Source organism: Simochromis diagramma, unplaced genomic scaffold (genome assembly GCF_900408965.1).
Source record: "Simochromis diagramma unplaced genomic scaffold, fSimDia1.1 OVJJ01000487.1, whole genome shotgun sequence".
Taxonomy (NCBI): Eukaryota; Metazoa; Chordata; class Actinopteri; order Cichliformes; family Cichlidae; genus Simochromis; species Simochromis diagramma.
In genome coordinates, this window is record NW_024387305.1 from 2376716 (window position 1) to 2396315 (window position 19600).

The 19600-nt window shown below is 38.0% G+C and overlaps 2 protein-coding genes across 3 annotated transcripts in view; both read right to left on the reverse strand.

Annotated features, from left to right (window-relative positions):
- Positions 1-26: 26 nt before the first annotated feature.
- asf1bb (anti-silencing function 1Bb histone chaperone) lies at positions 27-5438 on the reverse strand. The gene is made up of 4 exons (XM_040004875.1): positions 5120-5438; positions 3518-3633; positions 1740-1916; positions 27-1137 (listed from the first exon to the last, which is right to left on the reverse strand). The coding sequence occupies exons 1-4, from the start codon at positions 5226-5228 to the stop codon at positions 940-942; spliced, it is 600 nt and encodes a 199-aa protein (XP_039860809.1). The 5' UTR covers positions 5229-5438; the 3' UTR covers positions 27-939.
- Positions 5439-6288: 850 nt separating this feature from the next.
- The window catches only part of LOC120717053 (complement C3-like), a 32758-nt gene continuing 19446 nt past the window's right edge, over positions 6289-19600 (reverse strand). For both annotated transcript variants that reach the window (XM_040004864.1, XM_040004863.1), the window contains exons 14-44: positions 19478-19572; positions 19195-19386; positions 18902-19057; positions 18534-18663; positions 18381-18449; positions 17582-17776; positions 17375-17489; positions 17211-17299; positions 16950-17089; positions 16536-16754; positions 15791-15854; positions 15567-15656; positions 14265-14468; positions 13983-14058; positions 13716-13875; positions 13433-13528; positions 13032-13182; positions 10495-10580; positions 10194-10271; positions 9939-10094; positions 9788-9850; positions 9613-9694; positions 9399-9447; positions 8887-8977; positions 8694-8780; positions 8485-8599; positions 8251-8340; positions 7632-7724; positions 7463-7546; positions 6892-7036; positions 6289-6807 (exon numbers count right to left, since the gene is read on the reverse strand). In XM_040004864.1, coding sequence (XP_039860798.1) covers positions 6666-6807; positions 6892-7036; positions 7463-7546; positions 7632-7724; positions 8251-8340; positions 8485-8599; positions 8694-8780; positions 8887-8977; positions 9399-9447; positions 9613-9694; positions 9788-9850; positions 9939-10094; positions 10194-10271; positions 10495-10580; positions 13032-13182; positions 13433-13528; positions 13716-13875; positions 13983-14058; positions 14265-14468; positions 15567-15656; positions 15791-15854; positions 16536-16754; positions 16950-17089; positions 17211-17299; positions 17375-17489; positions 17582-17776; positions 18381-18449; positions 18534-18663; positions 18902-19057; positions 19195-19386; positions 19478-19572 — 3602 coding nt within the window. In that variant the 3' untranslated portion in view covers positions 6289-6665. The remainder of the gene's footprint in view (positions 6808-6891; positions 7037-7462; positions 7547-7631; positions 7725-8250; positions 8341-8484; positions 8600-8693; positions 8781-8886; positions 8978-9398; positions 9448-9612; positions 9695-9787; positions 9851-9938; positions 10095-10193; positions 10272-10494; positions 10581-13031; positions 13183-13432; positions 13529-13715; positions 13876-13982; positions 14059-14264; positions 14469-15566; positions 15657-15790; positions 15855-16535; positions 16755-16949; positions 17090-17210; positions 17300-17374; positions 17490-17581; positions 17777-18380; positions 18450-18533; positions 18664-18901; positions 19058-19194; positions 19387-19477; positions 19573-19600) is intronic.

Below are 19600 nucleotides of genomic sequence, written 5' to 3' on the forward strand. Positions count from 1 at the left end.
CAGGAAACACAACAAGGTCAAAAAAAAAAAAAAAAAAACTTTATTAACCCCATCACTGTTGTTACAAATACTGAAGCTGAGAATATATAGTAAGTACAAAATGAAAACATGCCTTCTTGTTTTGAAGACAAAATAAGAACAAGGAAAACATTATTTACAGTAAGCCTAAATCATCCACACACACACACACACACACACACACACACAATGCAATTTGGCATCCATCATTACCTACATGTTTTGCTCATATAGGCGTTTTATGTAACAGTAGGTGAACTGTTGCCTATTCACAGGAGCAGGTTTACCGAGTAATCTATATAACCCTGGGGCAAAACATGTTAATGCGAATAAAGCCACTTGATGCCACAATATCATAAACATGGCCCATAATTTAAACCCAATTCCCTCCCCCCAGTAGGTGTCACAAGAGACAAATCTTACAAAGAATGAAGTGCTCTACTACAAGCAGCTAGGTGCTATATCCTTCCCATCGCATAGCACTAGTTGATCTGTGCAGAAAAGGACAAAATGAACAGCATGGTATCAGAATCTTGAGTTTTTCCCCACACGTTTCAGGTCTGTTGAAGTGACCTGGCCCAGCACTGATGATCTGCACTTCTTTCAGCCAGGCATGAAATATAATCTTATACAGAAATACAATAAATTAAGGCAAATCTGACTGTGCATACCTGTGTGTGTGTGTGTGTTGAAAGGAAGTGCGTAAAGAGGAGGAACCAAAGGTGGTAACCATTCCAGACCAATCCCATTTTTGAGTGCTTCATAAAAAGATAATGTCTATGCTGTGGTGTCCTGTGCTTTCTGTTAAAGTCCACATGTTATACAGAAACATCCATGGCCTCCTTGTATAAATATGTGTTTGCAATGTGGGTGTGTATAGATAAGAAGAGCTCCTTATCCATTGCATTAATCTGATGCCTCTTACATGCAGTCCATGGAGTTATCTGGCATCACTCCTAGATGTGGCATCTTTCCTGGTATACAGGATGGAGGGAGCATGCCACTGATGTTGGGGGACGGGTCAACATTCTCACTGTCTTCCATCTTGTCTGCCAAGCCCTCCCAGTTGATATGAAAACGGGTGACACGAGGATTTGAGGCCAAAATATTCCTCTGGAGCTGCAATGATGAGAACTTGTTAGAAATAGGGGTGGACTGCTAATGTTTTTACATGAGGACATAATTAGATTACTAATTAGGGAGCCCAAAAGTTAGTTATGACAGCCATCCTTAGGAGTGCACATTTCCCCTCAGAACTTGGGATAGCTTTGAATTAAATACAATGAATAGTTGGTTTTATGTTGGATTTGTAGAAGGAAAAGACCAGTGTAAAGAGAATGAAGCACAAGATAATAATTTTAATGCTAATGTTCAAGTAGATGCTGGTACAAGAAAGCATAAAATTCCACCTGAACTAATGCATTCTTTTAAAACAATGCAAGACCAAATAAAACAAAAACACAGTGCTAAGCAATCTCCAGGTAATTCTACACACACATACACGTACATAATGCTACAGTTATCTGTAATTGTACATTTCTGGGCACAAGAGGGCAGCAGAGAGACATTTATAGTACTTTTCCACAAATATGGCCCATATTCTACACTTAATATCACCTAATGCTGATGTAATCTGGTCACATTACAGTAAATGCAGACAGCTGGAAACAGCTTTCCTCAGTATTATTCATGATGGTCATTTGTGTACTTGTGTATGTTACCTGAGAGTAATCTGGTTTGAGAGGTGGGTTTTCTCGCAGTTCAGGGTCCGTGTATTCATTGTTGACATAGTAACCGATGCGGATGAACTCCTGTCCACGGTAGGTGCAGGTTATAAGGACTACGGTCACTCCTACAGCATCGCTTTCTGGAATCAGCCCTGTGTTAGGAGCGTCAGCCTGATAGGGTAAATGAGCACAGAGAAGAAATCAGATGAAATCTAATTATGCTATAAATGAAACAGTAACTGGTTAACCAAACCAGGGATATCAAATGTATATATGATATTGTGCAAAAGGAGTATGTGAAAAATCCCGTTTATAACAATTTTCAAGACATGGAACACTCAAAGAGCTTTATAGAGGTTAAAAAGACAAAATGGATACACATGAACTGAGCAAAAACACAAACATAACCCAAATGCCTGTCTGAACAGATGCATTTTAAGCTGCTGTTTAAAGGATGCCACTGAGTGGGAAGTGCAAAGAATGAGTGGGAAGCTGTTCCAAAGTTTTAGAGCTAAGGTTTGGAAGCCACAGTCCCCTCTTAGTTTTCAAAAGGATATATGAAATCACAAGAAGGCCTCTGAGGACCTACGAACCCAGCCTAGAGAATAGGGGTGGAGCACTTTGATAATGTAGATGAAAAACCAAAATTTTAAACTACTCTAAACCTGACAGAAAGCCAGTGCAAAAATGTTAAAAGTGGACTGATGTATGAAGACTTTTGAGAGTCAGTTAAGAGTCTCACAGGAGCATTTTGGACAGACTGAAGGGAATTAATAGATGCTTCAGTCAGAACAGAAAACTCCATTCAATAACCTAAGCAAGAGGAGAAGGAGGCTTGGACAAGAACCTCCAATTCACTTCTTGAGAAAACAAGCTGAGGTGCTTGTCCATGCCTTCTTGTCCTCTTAAAAGCAGTCATACATCAGATGAAAAATCTGAGTGTACTTTTCTGCACTTAAAGTTCACACCACTTTCTGAAATTTCTCACCATTAGGTGCCTTTTTTCTTTTACGGTTGAATGGTTCATAGGTCATTGTTAAGTGACTGTAAGAAAAAAAAAATCCTTTGAAAATATCCAGGTACAAGGACTACATTGAAAATTTGTGAGGAAAAAAGTAGTCAATGTCCAAAGAAATACTGAAAGGTCAGAAGACTTTGGAAAACTATTGTTCAAGACCACAAAAATGATAAGTCTTGACTCCTTGATAGCAAAATATAATAAGAAATTAGGCTTGACTTAGTATAGGCTTGCACAGTACTGTATAACTCATTGAGAAGTTGAGTGCAGAGAGACTTTGTTGACAATTAGCATCACAAAGTTCAAGCTTAGTCAGAAAAGGGGATACGATGCTGCCTCACATGGAGAAGCTCATCTGTCTTGGGATCTTGTTTAGAGACAAGGGTAAAGTGGAGCAGGAGAATGACAGATCTATATGATCTATTGCGTTCAATTGACATTTCTACCTTCACCTACGGACAAAAATACAAGGTAGAGACTGACAGAAGTAGACCACAAATACTAGCGGAGACAATCCTCCACTACATCTCTGCATCAGGTGTTGTAGCAACATGTACTGATCCCAGTGAGAATCCAGCCATGATGTCTCTTGGCCGGTCTGGGAACCTCTCAGTTTCCTCTCAGAAAAGCTGGGAAAAAGATGCTGGGACAGTGCGATCTGGTATGTCTGCTTTGAATACTACTCAACAGGGTTTGTTTTAAATAAAACTGGATGTTAAGTATTACATGATAAAAGCTCACTGAGAGGACTCACCTGAAACACAAACATGTGTCTGCCAGCTGGTACAGGGCCCACTAAAACAGAGTCCAAAACCTGGTCGTACTCCTCGCTCTCAGCTGAACCCACATAAATGATCTTCCATTCCAGGTCTGCCAGTACACAGAGGACAAATAGGGAGGTTTGTTTTTAAATTATTATGATCACCATCATCATTATTACTACTACTACTACAAGGTAGGCTTAATTTTACTTTTTTTTTTTTTAAATGAATAATTATAGTTAAACATGCACAAGCTACTTTTTTCCTTTCTCTCTCACACACACACACACACACACACACACACACACACACACACACCTGTAAAACAGGGTATTGTGAATGATACCTTCACCAGAAGGGTCACTTTATCCAATTTACATAGAAAATGTTTCATGGTTGTCCCTCTTTGTTATAGTTCACCTTGTATTAATTAGTATTAGTAATGCAAATAAAATTTACCTGTAGCACTGGCCAGATATAGCCAAAACGGCATCAGTCTCCATAAAAACCTCAAGTTTCCACAATTTATTGATTTGAATATAAGGGAGAAAAACAATGTTTAATGGTGCAAATGTTGTTTTGGGATATTAATAACTGGATTTGGTAATGAAAGAAAAAACAAAAAACAAAACAAGATTTGTGACTCAGTCCAACTAGCACCACAATACGAAAGAGACAAAAAGCAATTCAGTTTGTTTGAGGTGCTGACAAAATTTGAAACTCCACTTGCTCCTAATGTGTATTTGGTAATATTATTTGGGCTCACCTTTAAATGAACGGCAGAAAACAGGAGACTAAACTTGGAAGTTGTAGCATGATGCTATTGGTAGGCTTGATTTTAAGACAGTTCAGTACATTCTATATTTAATATCTGTTTATCCATTAATTTTAAAATCAAATAAATGTTAAGGGTGCTGTGTCGAGAACTAGTAAAAAAATGGCCCAAGATATAATACGTACAAATAAATTCAGACTGAAGATTATACTTAAATTTTGTTGACAGGAAAATAATTTTTTTTTTTTTTTTTTTTTTTTAAATCGGAAAGGTAATGAAACTTAAGTTTCGGTATTATAGATACCAAATGTTCACAGCAAAGCAGCAAAGAATATAATGCCATTTAGGGCTCACAAGTCCATTGTGCTATAATTAGTAGAAGAAAATGCGGGCTAATTTTATATCCTTAAAGAAAAATATATTTCCCCGCTATCCCGTCGCGCGGTTCGCGGCAAATTACGAGCTTGTTTATTGCTACAGTAACATGTGACCGACCAATCAGCTTCTTGAGAAATACTTACGAGGAAGGTCCTTTAACCAATAGCGGTGGGCAGGAGGCGGGGCGCTCTGCACAAACGCGCCAGCGCCAATTTTCAACAACTTTACAAATGAAATATAACTTTACAGCCCAAACGACAGCTAATACTGAATAACCATCGAGCAAAATAACGTGCTTATCGTTCACTTATGATGCAACAAATACATCCAGCGGTGAAATTAACACTTAAAGCAGACTGCGCCCACACGACGCTGCTATTCTACAGCTAACATATAACAAAAGAGTAATTCAACTAGAATGACACGCTAGCTAAATACCCACCTTCCGGCAAGTCCTCCATGCATTCAAACGTTATTTCGAACTGAAACGGGTTTCCAAACGGGCTGGGGTTATCCAACACAGCAACATTTAACACTTGTACCTTGGCCATATCTTCAGACGCACCTTAACCTGAGAAACTCTTACGCCTTTTTTTCTCTTGAACCAGATTTAGTGAGTCACTTCGCACTTTACTATCGCCGAGCTCACACGCTGTCAAAGTTGCCTGGCTTCAAAGACGCAAGTTACAGTTAGCCTCTTTTATTCTCCAAGTACACCAACAGAAGGAGCCGCTGCTTGGCTGAAGGAAGTACGTCACTTTCGTCTTCTTCGACGTCTTTATTTCCCATACTCCATAGAAGGGTGGTGCTGCCCTCCAATGGTAATTTGTTGTATTGCAGCTAGATTAAACGAAATAAATAAATATCCTCGAGAAATATCAAGAAAAATATTTTAAAAATAGTGTGTATATATGCATATAGTAGAGAAATGCCAAGAGCTGACATATAAATGCCTTTCTGTTGTTTACTTGTTCAAAAGAAACAAAAAAAATAATTACAATGCCACAGTTATTTAGACCTGTATATGTCTCTTCACTGACTGATCAAGTTTTCTACACAGAGGAAAAGTTTCAGACCATGAAATAAATACTTTATGGCAAAGAAATCCAAGGCGCCTCCAAAAATGACCTTTACTTCGTTTTTGTTCTAACTTTCATTTGACTTGTGTGAGAAAACCAGTAGCTGCATTGGCAGTATTTCCACAGAGCATTAATCAGTGCTGAAAACCAGTGCGTTACAGTGTGATTCTCAACATTTTCCACTGTGACTATGTTAGCTTATCAAACACAATTGCAGCCACTAAGATCAAATATGACGGCAATCTGTTCTCGCACAGTTCACAGTGCATACATTGCCAATGTAACCTAAGTTTTGAGGAAGGAAAAAAAGCTCGATATAAAATTTTTTTTTTTTAAAAAGGACAAGTAGTGCAGATATAACTCAGGTTATATAATTTTATTTGTTGTTACATGGGTAAACATGCTGACATTTTATTTTTGTTATTATTAACTATCTATTAACCACCTTCGTACACATGATGTTACATGATGTTTTACAAACGATTCTTACATGTTTGTCCAAATATAGGTACCATTTACACTGTATTTTTTCCAAAATGTAATGTAAATGTGGAGTAACTGATTATTTTTCTGTATACTACTTGAAAAATTCACCTATTATCTCCTTGCAGTCGACCAGTTCTATTCTTGCCTGTCTTCATCTTCCTGTCTCTCTGTCTCAGTCCATCAGGGGACATTTGGGATGTGGTGGAAGAATGCACGTTTAAGACACTTCCTCACTGGCCTCACTACAGACCTGGAAGTCTGTCTTTAATATACAGTTTATGATTTTTTCTTTATTTTCTCCTTCGGAAAGCTAGCCTAATTCTCTGTGTTGCTAAGGCAGGTTTTTGTTTGCCTTTTTTTAAGAAGTGTCTTACTCAACCTTTAAAAAACATTTATAGATTATTTTTATTCTCTTCAGTTTCACTAATTTCGACATCCTTGGATCATGTATTCATTGACCATCTCGTTAATGGCTAAACAGGTAGAATTATGTTCCTCAGTTGTACATTCTGTTACTGTAGGCCAGTACTCAATCCAGGTTCTCTCACCAAGGACATACTGATACCTAATTTGAAAGTGAAAAACAGAAAAAAATCTTACAAATCTATGAATACTCCCAATATCACAAGAAGAAAAAACAACAACTTACGATTGACTCTTTTCATCTTTGAAAATATCTCCAGATGTTCCCATCATAAAGAAGGTTTTGCCCACTCCCAGATCTAAAGCCATTCTGCAGTGTGGATAACCTAGGAACGTGCGCTGTCTACCCTGAGCACCCACATCATAACTTCCTGTAATCAATACATAGAAGAACAAATGCAAATAACACATAAAGGAAATTTTTTACATTTTCTTTGTATTATTTGTAGCTCTAATCATCACTTCTGAAAGATTGCAAACTACCTGAAAACAAACAAACACATAAGTAGGCAGTTTGGGAAGAATTATTGGTCAGAGCCCAGAAAATGAATCTAAATCATACTTAATTGTGATTCCTTTAAAATTCACATATTAAGAAGAAGCTCAGCTATGAAAAATTAGGTGGCATTTTAATTCTGAGAAATTCTCAGCCAAATATTTGAAAAGAATGATGGCTGAAAATGTCTTAAATTCAGACAAAGAAGATATCTGGTATCACCATAGGGGGTCAGATAGGGCAACAATACAAATCGCAAACATTTTTGGTTCTGTCACAGGTTTAAATAAAATCAACCTACCTTCTTTGATGACTTCCAGCACCTGCACTGTGTAAATGTCTGTGGACAAACCATCTTTAAACTGTTCCACGCTCACTTTGTATGCTGAGGACAGACAGTTTGTAGACTGTTAGCTCACCTACTCTGTTCCTTAGCGTATTTATTCCATATTTATTAAAAACAAACTTACCAAAATCTATTTTGCTCCTCACTGTAGTCTCACAAATCTTATCTTTGCGTTCATCATTGTTGATTTTTCCCTTCTTCTGCATATTACAATTCTCTGGAAATATACAACAGGCACAAAGGGATAAAGGAACTAAATGAGATTATGTGGAATTTTGTGGACTGGTGATGGCTGCATGGATCTAAGTCACATTTTAAATATGTTAGAGCTGTGTTCGTGTTATCTGCATTTGACTGACAGATGAGCTCCTATTAAACAATAGAATCATACATCTCATGGGTCAAATACATTACCAAAAACTAACTAGCAACTACAATATACACCCAGCAGCCGAGTCATTACATCTTGCTAGTATCAGGTTGCCTCCGCAACTCGTCACAAAACATATTCAAAGAGTTGCTGGAAACATTCCTCAAAGATTTTGGCCACATTGATGCGATTGAATCACACGGGTGTATTTGTCACGGAGTGTCTAAAGTACTTTTATAGTAAAAAAAAAAAAAAGAAAAAAAAGTTCCAAGTATTGTGTACAATCTACCTGTTCTAACCTTTGTATACCAAAAATGTTTAATAAAGAATTTCAGAGGTTAAAAAAATGTATGTAGCGTCATCTCCTGCTTACCTTCAGCACATACGCATTCATCATTTCTACAGAGGCGCAGCAGCTCCCCAGCTTTCCTTTCTGGATGATAGAATCTCACACATTTTGTGTCTGCATTGACAAATAAAGATGTTTTTGCATCATTGTAGTACATTTAAAAATGTAATATTGCACCCAACCACATGAAGTGAAATCTACTGGAAGCAAAGACGAATCCTTTACGCTCAAAAAACGATTCAAAGATGCCAAACTCACGATCACTTTGTAGCTGGTCGCTGAATTCGTAGACATATACAGAAGCTGGTTGTAAGATGCCCACTTTCAGTTTCTGATGGACCCTAAAGGCAATCTCCAGCTCTGTGTAAGGAACCTAGAGGAGAGAAGTTATGAAAAGGACTTAAAAAATGATGCGAGCACAGGTCAAAAGAGAAAAAGTAGAGAGAGGGGGAACACTGATCGCTTACTTTGTTCAGGTAAATGGTGAGCAATCTTCTCTCTGACTCAGTGCTCAGCCTGTATTTTGAAATAGTGCGGGCATGCCCTTTGGCTTGCTACAATGAAACACACACATCCACGGTTCAAAATTTAAAGATACCTCCTTAATTAGAAATACTGAATTCTGAACAATTTGAGCCCATTTGTGTTTATTTTTCTTACTAAATCCAGATCTTTTGTGCTAACAGTGAAGCCAGTTAGCAAGCCTATCTCCAAGACTGATGTGGTTGCATTACGCTCCTTGTTCTTATAGCTGTGAACAGAACAGGGAGAATAAGTAATCAAAGAATTAAAAGGCAAGAACAATTTCTTTATCAGCAATAAAAGACACAAAAGTTACAAATCTGTATAGCTCTAAACAAGAGCTGTGAGAGAAATGTTTTAAATAAAATTGTTAGTGCTGTCAGCGCTAATCTTGTTAAAATGACGTTAACGGCCTAACCGCATCAACGGGGCAAATCTCCGTTAGCGAGTTAGTGCAGATCGCCCCGTGCGCGGTCGCTACAGGTGTTTTTCTGCCTGGTGACTTAATTTCACAATTTTTCCAAGTGTGAGCTCAAGGTTGTTCATTTGTTGGTAGGAATAATATATAATATTGTTAAAACCTTTAACGGAAATCAAATCATTTGAAAAGTTCAATGAAATATACATATATTTATTTTTTGTCTACTTACAAAACCTTAATTTTTAGGTTGTAGATATTTTCATCATCACCCAGCGACTCTGCAGAGGCAAAGCAATGGAAGACTTTAAATCTGATTTACAGTATTTATTTTTAAAAAGCTCGGAAAAAATCAAATAAAAATAAGAAAATTACCTCACATAGATAGTCAAAAAATGTGTACAGTTATCTTAAGATGGATAAACCGACAGAGGGCAGCAAATTACCTGGAAGGAGCTGCACTGACAGGTTAAATTTCTGACAGTTGTCTTCTTTTTCTTTCGGCAGTTCATAATACAGCGACGTTATCTGTGATACAGACAACAGGAGCTTACAGCAAATTCAAACACAAGGAAACAAATAAACAACAAATAAACAACCAAAACATTGCATTTTACTTACCGTCAGTGTTGCTTCTCCTGGTCCTGTGGCTGACACTTTCACGTCTTGGTTTATGACGTTGATCTGTCAGGGATGCAGAAATCAACACATAGCAAGCAGAAGGAACAGAGATGCTGTGTATTTACTTATGTGAAAAAGAACACTTTCTCACTTTAGATGTTCTTGTAGCAAAGTGGTTTTCCCAGTTAAAGTTGTATTTATCAGGCTTTGACCTCCCCGGCAACAAGATGTCCACATTCAGATCGTAATCTGGCTCTTTTTCACTGGTCCAGTACTCTGCTATTGCCTGGTACACTGTCATTGTGGCCTGGGGAGAAAAATGATCAGTGATCAATAATTTGTGGCCAGAGCAAGATTAACTTCATCAGTGGATCAGTACATGAGGATATTAAGATGTCTTCTTTACCTGAGCTGACCCATAGCCTCCATTCTCTCTGATCTGTTTGTTGAACCATCGGACAATTGGTCTTGCTTCATCAAAGGCCTTTAATGGAAGAAAAGGGTTGAAATACAGTGTATTTGTCTTATTTTAGTTAAATATAGAAAATCTTATCAAAGCTGTTATATAATAAGCACGATTTCCACAGACCTCTGCATATCCTCCTACACTACATCTATTATCTTCTCTGTGGTCTTCCTCATTTCCTCCCACCTGGCAGCTCAATCTTCTATTACATGTAAACTTTAGCTGTGACACAGATACTTACCTTGGCCCTAACAAGAGCCAATAGAGCGTAAGCCGTGGCCTCCACTGTGAAAACTCGTCCTGCAGGTGAAGGCCAATAGGACGAATCTAAGCAAAACACAGAGACAGTTTTGCATCAAGTAATGTGGTGCTCTGTCTAATCTTTAATTTTAATAATTGTTATAATAAACTTGATAATAGGTGGGTAAGGTTATATAAATGTATACACAAGTTCATACACAAGAAAATGCATTCCATTTTTTCAAAAAGAAATCTGCTATTTGATAGCTGCTGGCTGGGTGGAGGATTGAAGAAAAAAGGAGGAGTGAAATGCAGAAATGCAATGCTTGTTGTTACTTTAGTAATAGTTACCAGATACAACTCAGTAGATAATTGTTGGTCCTATGGAAAGAGAAGGAACCAGCCACTTCACAAGCGCATGGCACAACACAGAAGAGCCACCTCCACAGGACAAGACTCAGCAGTCCATCTGCATCTTAAGGATAAAGGACACTCTTTCGAGGATGCCAGTGTTCACATTTTGGACAGAGAGGACAGATGGTTTGAAAGAGGAGTGAAAGAAGCCATCTATGTCCACTGTGAGCGACCATCTTTGAACAGAGGCGGGGGTTTACGACACCAACTCTCTGCCATCTATAATCCAGTTTTGAGATCCCTTCCCAGACGCCTTAACGCCCACTCACATCCTGGGCCATCTGACTTCAGGAATTCGCATGATAAGGTGGGGCCAGGTTTCACAATGAACACACCCGAAACTCTGGCTGATTGGGACCCACGCCCAGTTTCACACCTTGGCTCAGGCGATTAGAGGATCATCAGGGGGTCCTTTTGTCCCTCTGTGGGGGGTTACTCCCACTAGGTTTATATCTGGGACTCTCCACCATTTGACCTTAGAACTGAAGAAGCTTCAACCAAGATTGCTAGGAATAAATGCACACTGGATAAGCAGAAGAAGATGGATGGATGGAGGGAAAAACACAGAGGTGCAAACATCAGTGTCTAACTTTCTTTTTCTTACGATGTGGCAGGTGAACGTGCATATAAAGATGGAATCACAAACACTCATGTCATATATTTTAGAATCACGCTTAAAGAAATATACCCCCCAAAAAAGGTTACACATTCATCCAGCAGGATGTTGATCCAAAATGTTCGAGTCACTCATTTAGTAAAACCTCCTACACTACATAAATGATCCAAACTAAACTTCTCCACTTACTGTGGCTGCTAAAAAATAGATTAAAAAAATGTCATGGAGAACAAAAATCTGTTAATAGCTGTCGCCAAAACTGTCACAGAGACTGGTTGGGTCCACACTCAAATGTTGTCAAGCTGCTCTACAAGCTAACCGACAGAAAGCAATAAAATCAACCTCTGATCTTTAGTAAAGTCATTATTGGGTGTCAGAATACGCATCTATTTGTACTGATTTTGAGTTGTATATAACTTCAAAACTAACAAACTCATTTGTGTGGAACTTTCTGCTTGTCAATTGTGCTTTCCAGTTGACAGATGTGTATTAAAAAAAATCATTTTCTTTCACATTTTTTCTTCTTCATTTATGTCAAACAAAGCTGTATGTAACCTTTCTCGCGGTTAGTATCATGGTTGCTAGGCAACCTGAACAGCGCGACGAAGGCTAGACCGTCCCATTTCACAAGCCTCTCACTTCCGCACTTCTCGTACTTATAGTACGCACCGTGCGTAGTACGCGTAGTGCGCGTACTTCAAGCGTGCAGACCCTGAATTGGGACACAGCCATCGTGAACGCTTCCTGGCCATCCAGCGAAACTCTTGGGAAGACAACGTGAACATTTTATTTGTACTGTATAATCTGCAGATTCTGACAGAAATCTGCAACTATCCTTTGAAGCACCACTCCTCTGTAAAACAGCAATAAGGATAATTATTAGGTTATTTACATTTTTATGTAAATAACAAAATAACTTAAAGCAAAAATTGGGAAACGTAAAGTCCGAAGTCTTTATATTAAGGGCCATCAGTCAAACAATATTGTTTGCTCTGGGTCTAAACAGAGCGCGTTGTGTGTGACGTCTTCTTTTGCGCATGCGGGCCGCTTTGAGCGTTCACACTAGAGCACGTTTGCTGTCGCATTTTAGTTGTAGTGTGAACAAGCAGACAAAAAAATCGGATTTGATCAAAAAATCGGAATTGAGCATTAAGACCTGCAGTGTGAACGTAGCCATAATGTCAAAATACATTTTTAGGCCACTTTATCTTGCGTTTATAGAAAGCTAGGATATGCACTGAACTACAGAACAATTCCTGGAATGTTAAATAGCACGCATATATTTATAGCATTTTTGAGCTTTTCTTTCTTGCAGGTAAATACACAACCACACTGATGCTTTACATGAATCTCTAATAAGCTAACATGTACGTGAATGTTAGACATGAGAGTCAATCCGTTTGACCCAAGTTTTTGTGATGCGGTTGTTGATGTAGTTTTGCACAAGCTATTTATTATTCCACTTTAGTACTACTATCTTTATATTTTGGATTGTTGTGTTACAGCACCTGGGGAAGAAAACTTAAAGAAGATCTCTCGGTTTAGTTTGTTTTCATTGGCCATGGCGTATGATGTTATGGCAACAGCATAAGGGTTGACTAAGCTTGGCAGACGCCTCTCCAGGTAGCCCACTGCTTTGTCTATGCTCGCTTGCAGATTCTGGATAGAAAGAAACAATGAAGGAAAGAAAGGTAGAAGAAATGTAAGATCACGTCGACAGGTAAGATTTAAGTTGCAGCTGCACAGATGTTTAAAGAGCTGCAATATGGGAACAAAATGTACAGACTGCCAGTCTTTCGATAGATCAGTAAACACACTATCCTTCATTTTTTATATTTGACTACTGGGTTTCACATTCTGTGCGTAAAAGTTTTAAAAAAAGAGAGATAACGAACAAAAAGGCACTCACATGAACAGTTGGAGCACATATTGTGTGTGACTCTTGCATAGAAATGACGCAGAAAGCTGTAAAGGAGGCATCTGAGTCTGTGTCAAGCACATCACCCTGTACATGCAAATACACGCAAGCATGTCAAAACTACTGATATATATACTACTTCTTAATATATTTAATAAATAAAAGTTTGCTGATTCATCCAAAATGACATTCGGTATACTATTCTGCAGGTTTGTATTTTATGCAGGCTTTTGTTAAAATGAAGAGTTAATGTTAATGAAATCAGTGCACGCACAAGAATCTCTTTGAGGGACACACTTCCAACTTCCATGAACATGCCGTTACGTTGCTGTGTGTTCACGATCAGAAACCTGACAGCGTTACAGATCACTTCACTTTGCACTGCTATCAGATTGTTGGCCAGGGCGAACACCTTGACAACATATGCTGTCAACCTAGTAGAAGAAAGAAGGTGTATATGTAAAATCAATACATTGTCATAATCCGAGTGAGAAAATATGCAAACATTTACATATTAAAAACCAACAACTGTAGGCCTCACCAGGTGGTGCTGGGTTCATCCTGAGTCCTAGCAAAAGATCCATCTTTTTTACTGTATTCAAGTTGGTTGTGGTATCCTAAACAAACCAAAGAAAGTAAACTCAAGTTATTCACTATTGTTCAAACTCTGTACTAAAAGTTACTGAAAACCTATTTGAATAGTATTTTTAAATTAGGTGGTTTTGTATTGCTGGTTACTGCCAAGTGTGACCTTTGGTTTTTACACACAGGGCTTTAAAAAAGAAATCTCTCATACCTGTGCTAACAGTTTGTGTTAACTTACCAGTTGTGATGTGCTGGAGGGCCTGATGACGCTGGTCAATGTTCGCAATCTCCCAGAGATCGGCTCTGTCTAAATATGTGACTGCGATAACTGGTAGGGTCATGTGAATCATGTTCTCCTCTCCACATCCTGAAGGCTGATAGATCAGACCACCCATTGACTCCCCACTAATTGTGTTCTTGAGCACGTTTCTCTGTTGTTTCCCTGAAATTAATACACAACCAGTCTCATCATTTGCCACTGAGAACAAGGTGGAACACAGGGGCGTAATTTCCAGGGGGGTAAGGGGGGTTATGACCCCTCCAATAATCAGACCCAACCAATATAACCCCTACAATAAAATTATGAATTAGAATAGAATAATCCTTTAATTGTCCCACAAGGGGAAATTTGGTTGTATCAGCAGCAAAGAAAAGCACATATACAAAAAGAACAGGACACAGAACAGAAAACAAAATTATTATTATTATTTTTTTACATATTTACATCAACGACAATAGTTACCAGAGCAGAGTACAGTACAGCTGTTGAAATTAGCGTACAGATAGTGTGCAAACAGAGCAGGATACTGAAAGATGTTTAAATAGTTAAGAATATTTAGAATAATTAGAAAAGTGCAGATTGTGTATTGTACCTGTGCATTAAAAAGTAGACATGTAGCTTCCAATAAGTTCGTGTATATATAAGCTGAGAAAAGTAATGTGCAGTTATAACAGTACAAGTTGTTACAGCACTGATGTAAACATCTGTGTTTCTTGGGAGCAGTTCTGCATAAATAGGCTGTTGATTTTATTTACTCATTTCAGTTAATACCAGCAAAATAGTTGTACATTTAATCATCTGGGAATTTACCCAGATTTATTTATTTATTTAGACAGAGATCTTGACCCCCCCAATGTTCAGCACAAAGTTACACCGATGGTGGAACACGTAGCTCTTACCAAATAAATACAGTAATCCCATATGCATTTTACATATAATTTTAATAATATGAATGATTTTAATTAATTAATATGCTTGAAATGTTTGGGGTTTTTTTTGGCAGATATGATGTAAGCATTTGAAGGCTGATCATTAGTGTGATCATCACTGACGATATGCCACTGCATGTTGAGTATTGCTAGTGCTTTTCCCAAGCAGACAAGACTGTGCTGAAAATCTGCAGAAACTATTACTGTGAGTAATCTGACATGACACTGGAACTGCCATGTGAATGAAATTTAGTCCTGTTGGCACCACTGCCTCTTATCTCTGCAGTAATACTGAGGTGACACTGCAGGCACTCTGATGTGTATATCTTACCTGTTAGTGAGATTTGTGTGCTGGTAGGTGAGTTGGGAACAAAATCTATCACAGGAATCTTGCTATTGAGGATTTCCACTTGTCTGCCATCTATAAAGTTGAAAAAGTTTCATTAATACTTACAAAAAATAACCAGAGATGATAGCTGTTCATTATCAGGCTATAAGCAAATGAATAAGTTACTAAGTTTTCTTTAACTGGAGCTACTTAACATTGATACTCACCTGTACCTCTTTGTTTAGGGTCCAAAGTTAGAGTATGAGAAGATTTGATCAATATGCCTTCAGGCTGAAAAAACAAGCAACTTTTTAACTTGCTGTACAACAAATTTAGATGAGAATTGTTTGTCCTAGGTGGATTTGATCATAAGAAGTATCTCAGTTTAGTTCAGCCAGATCCACTAATAAAAAGAACAACTTTAAGTCAGCAGTAATTTATATTTCCTACACTTACAAGCACACACTGAGGAAGGATGGTATGGGAAGAGCAGCGAGTGTGCCAACCTGGCTCGAAAAGCCATGGCAAAAAGGATGGATACTGTGTTTTGGCAGTTTAACAAAGTAATATAAACTCAAACAAGCAAACAAAAAATGAAACCTTAAACCTCCCCAGAAAACTACTGTATGCTGAGGGAGAGTTGAGTGTAAAACGTGTGGATTGTCGCATCAGACACAGGATAAAAAGGAGGATGGAGGTAGGTTCCAAAGCATTTTTTAGATTAACCGAAGGTTTGGCAGGCTTCAGGGACTAAAAGGGGCACTCTATATGTGACCCTTAGAATGATCATAGGTGATAGCTCAACTGGAATGTGTGCTGAGCTTGACTTTGGTGCCTGCCTGTACCAATGCTATGCTTGATTTCTTAATGTATTTAATTGTACCCTGCATATCTGGCTGCATTCAATGACTTCATGTGTCTCTTAAAGGTAGGGAGCTATGTGAGTTGGTAGAATATGTCTTTCTTTCTTACCACTACTTGTAGCATTTTCACAATTCCATCACTGATACCCAATTCTGAGTCTTTGACAGCTGCTTTGATCTCAATGCGGTGCTGTCCCTCTTTTGTAGGAATGATGGTGAATGGTACAGATCGTATACTTTTGGCCCCGACTTTAACCTCCTGACGAAATTGCCCACGTTTAGATGCTGCACTGCACACATGTTCCGCCTCAGTCAGATCAATGCGCACCTTGAAAATAAGTTCATTCAAGGATTTCAAACACTTTTTGTCATAATCTACAGAATATAAAAAATCGCTACAGTCTCTGATCAAGTTCCACTGAAGAACAGTTAACTGAATAATAATAATATTAATGATGATGATAAAATGTCATTGAATGGAACATTATGGTGGTGTTGACGTGCTTGGATGAACCAGGCTTACTGTGTAAAGATTGGGACCATAGTTGTGGATGACTGCCTTAATTTCTAGCTGCTCCCCACGAACAGCAGAGTCCGGTAGCTTCAGATCAACAAAGAAATCTTTACGGACAACTATCTCTAATGGATCACCCACACAGATACCTTCAAAAAAGAGAAAAAAAGAAAAACGGACAAAGACACAAACACAGCAAAAGAAAGACCAGTTGATGAGCTATAGGTTGGCTCCTTGATCTAGAGACAAATTATATCAGTTCATCCTCACCGTGAGTCTTTGATAGACTAATACCAGTGAGCTGCCAGGTTGTAATTGAGTCTTGCAAAGGAACATTTTTCGAAACTGATGTTGTTTCACTGAAAAACGAAATATTAACACTTTGAGAAGTGAAGGTACTAATATATTTCAATTCTATATTTCAGCTCACTAACCATCTGTCCGCAGGGCAAGCAGGCAATTTGATATCAGACCACAGCCAACTTTCAGGGAAATTGGTGCGGGAAACAATTTCATTGCTGTCCATGAAACTGCTGTCATCATCCTCACCTGAAGTTTTAAAACGTTCACATTTTTATTCCTTTATAGTGACCAGTAGGACCATTTATAACCACCTTCCATCCATTGTTCGTGTTTCTTACTGCGAGCCAGTTTGAGGCCATCCTCCTTCCTCTCAGCTCTCTTTTTTTCTATTTCCTTGCAGCAGTGCAGGAAAGCCTCAAAACAGGCTGTATCAGCGATAAACTCACTGCGCTTCTCACAGTTAGATGAAGTTGGGGTTTCCCGGATTCCATCTAAGCAACAGTCATGTTCCAGTTTGTCTTTATATTGACTCACTGTAGAGAAAATAGCATTTAACAGAAAGACAAAAGGTGAGACTCCTTCTGACCCTTATTTTTTTTTTTTTTTTTTTACACAGAGGTATAAAAGACTAATAATTAGTTTATTTATTAGAAATAAAAAAAGTTTCTAAATTTAATTGAATTTGACAATCATTGTCACATTTTTTTACTGGTCATTTATGTTACTTTAGCTCAAAATAGAAAAAAAAAAACTTAAAAATGTTTACTTTGGTACAACAACAGAGCAAAGTGGAAAGTCTCAAATAGTGATAAAACTGGTACTTTAAATCAAAACAACCTATAAATGTTCTCCATATAATTAAACTATAATTTGAATAAGAAAACACAAACGCAGAATGTGGAAAATGAATTGGAGTATAAAAAGTTGTTGTAGCTGTAGATGAGACAGACTGAACTATTGTACATAATAAATAAATCTTGTAGTATTGTAGAAAAAAAAAAGACATTTTACTTATTTTTTCTTGTACAATCATATAGCATGGAAAAGTTAAACTTTAGAAATGTTAGCAACAAAAGGAGTTGTTTGTAAAGCCTGAAGTGTATGACAGAAGATCATGTAAGTGTTTGTTGATCTTACATAAGGTAGTTGTGACATTCATCATATCAACGGCCCTTTTTCTTCTGTTGGGGTTCAGACATTTCAGCTCTGGAAATAAACACAGACTAGACTTTACTATTTTGGTTTTAGAAGAAAGAAGGAATACAAGTGTGAGAGTAAAAAAGAGGTCACCTTGTCTGTAAGGAGTTCCAGAAGCTGTATTTGACTCAAACAGCAGCCCAGCATCATAAAATACACTCATGCTATCCTTCCCCCCACCTGGTGTGCACCCTGTGTCATAGTTCTCCACAGTGTCCCAAATCTACAGTATGGACGTTATACACACAGAGAAGCAGATAGTTTAAGTTTAGGGTTCAGCTATGAGTGTGCTGGCAGTTATTTCTATAGTTTTTGGTTTAGTCTTCCTCCATACCTTTACATATTAAAATGTTCTTGAGCAAAAAATGCAACAACTTGTATCTTTAGTCCACTGCCGTTAAAGTGTGAGCCTTAAACTCCTTAAAGTCATTTTGAAGGGGAATAAATGAAAAATAAATTACCTTTTTTTGGGTTAGACGGTGCTTACTGTTTAGGACGTATACACCTTTGTCAACTGCGACCAGTCCAACTGTGGCTTCTGGATCACCTGTGATTTTCAGGCTAAATATTTTGCGAGGCTCATAGAATTTAGAACCAGCTTCTGATTGAAGCTGCAGCTGGAGAAGGAAGGAAAAGTAGATTTGTATTCGTTAAAGCAACCAGACTGTAAATGGGAAATATACTAACTTTAACTGTGGTGCGCAGGTGTGTAATTTTCCCACTTAAATTGCTACATCATTATTATGCGTCTCACCGAACCCATGCAGGAGTCTTCTACATCCACCCAGACAGAGTCTGACACAACTTCGTTATCATTTGGATGATAATAGGCGATGATGCGGAAAGATGGCAGCAAGTCTTTGGTAACAGTGATGATTAAGGATATCATTATTTGACCACTTGTTCTGTAACGGCCATATTTCACGAGCTGACCTCTGCTAAGTATCTAGAGATAAGAAACTGAACATCAACACTTATCTCGTATGTATGTACAGTCTACTATGTACGTTTGTTGTGTAAGTAAATATGTATCTCACCAAGTACGTTATGTCATTTTGAACATTTTGCTGCCCACTGAGGTGAATGTTGATCTTCATGTTTTGCCTGTTTTTTACTTCAGCTGTATCCACCCCTTTAAAAACATTAAAAAAATTTGACTT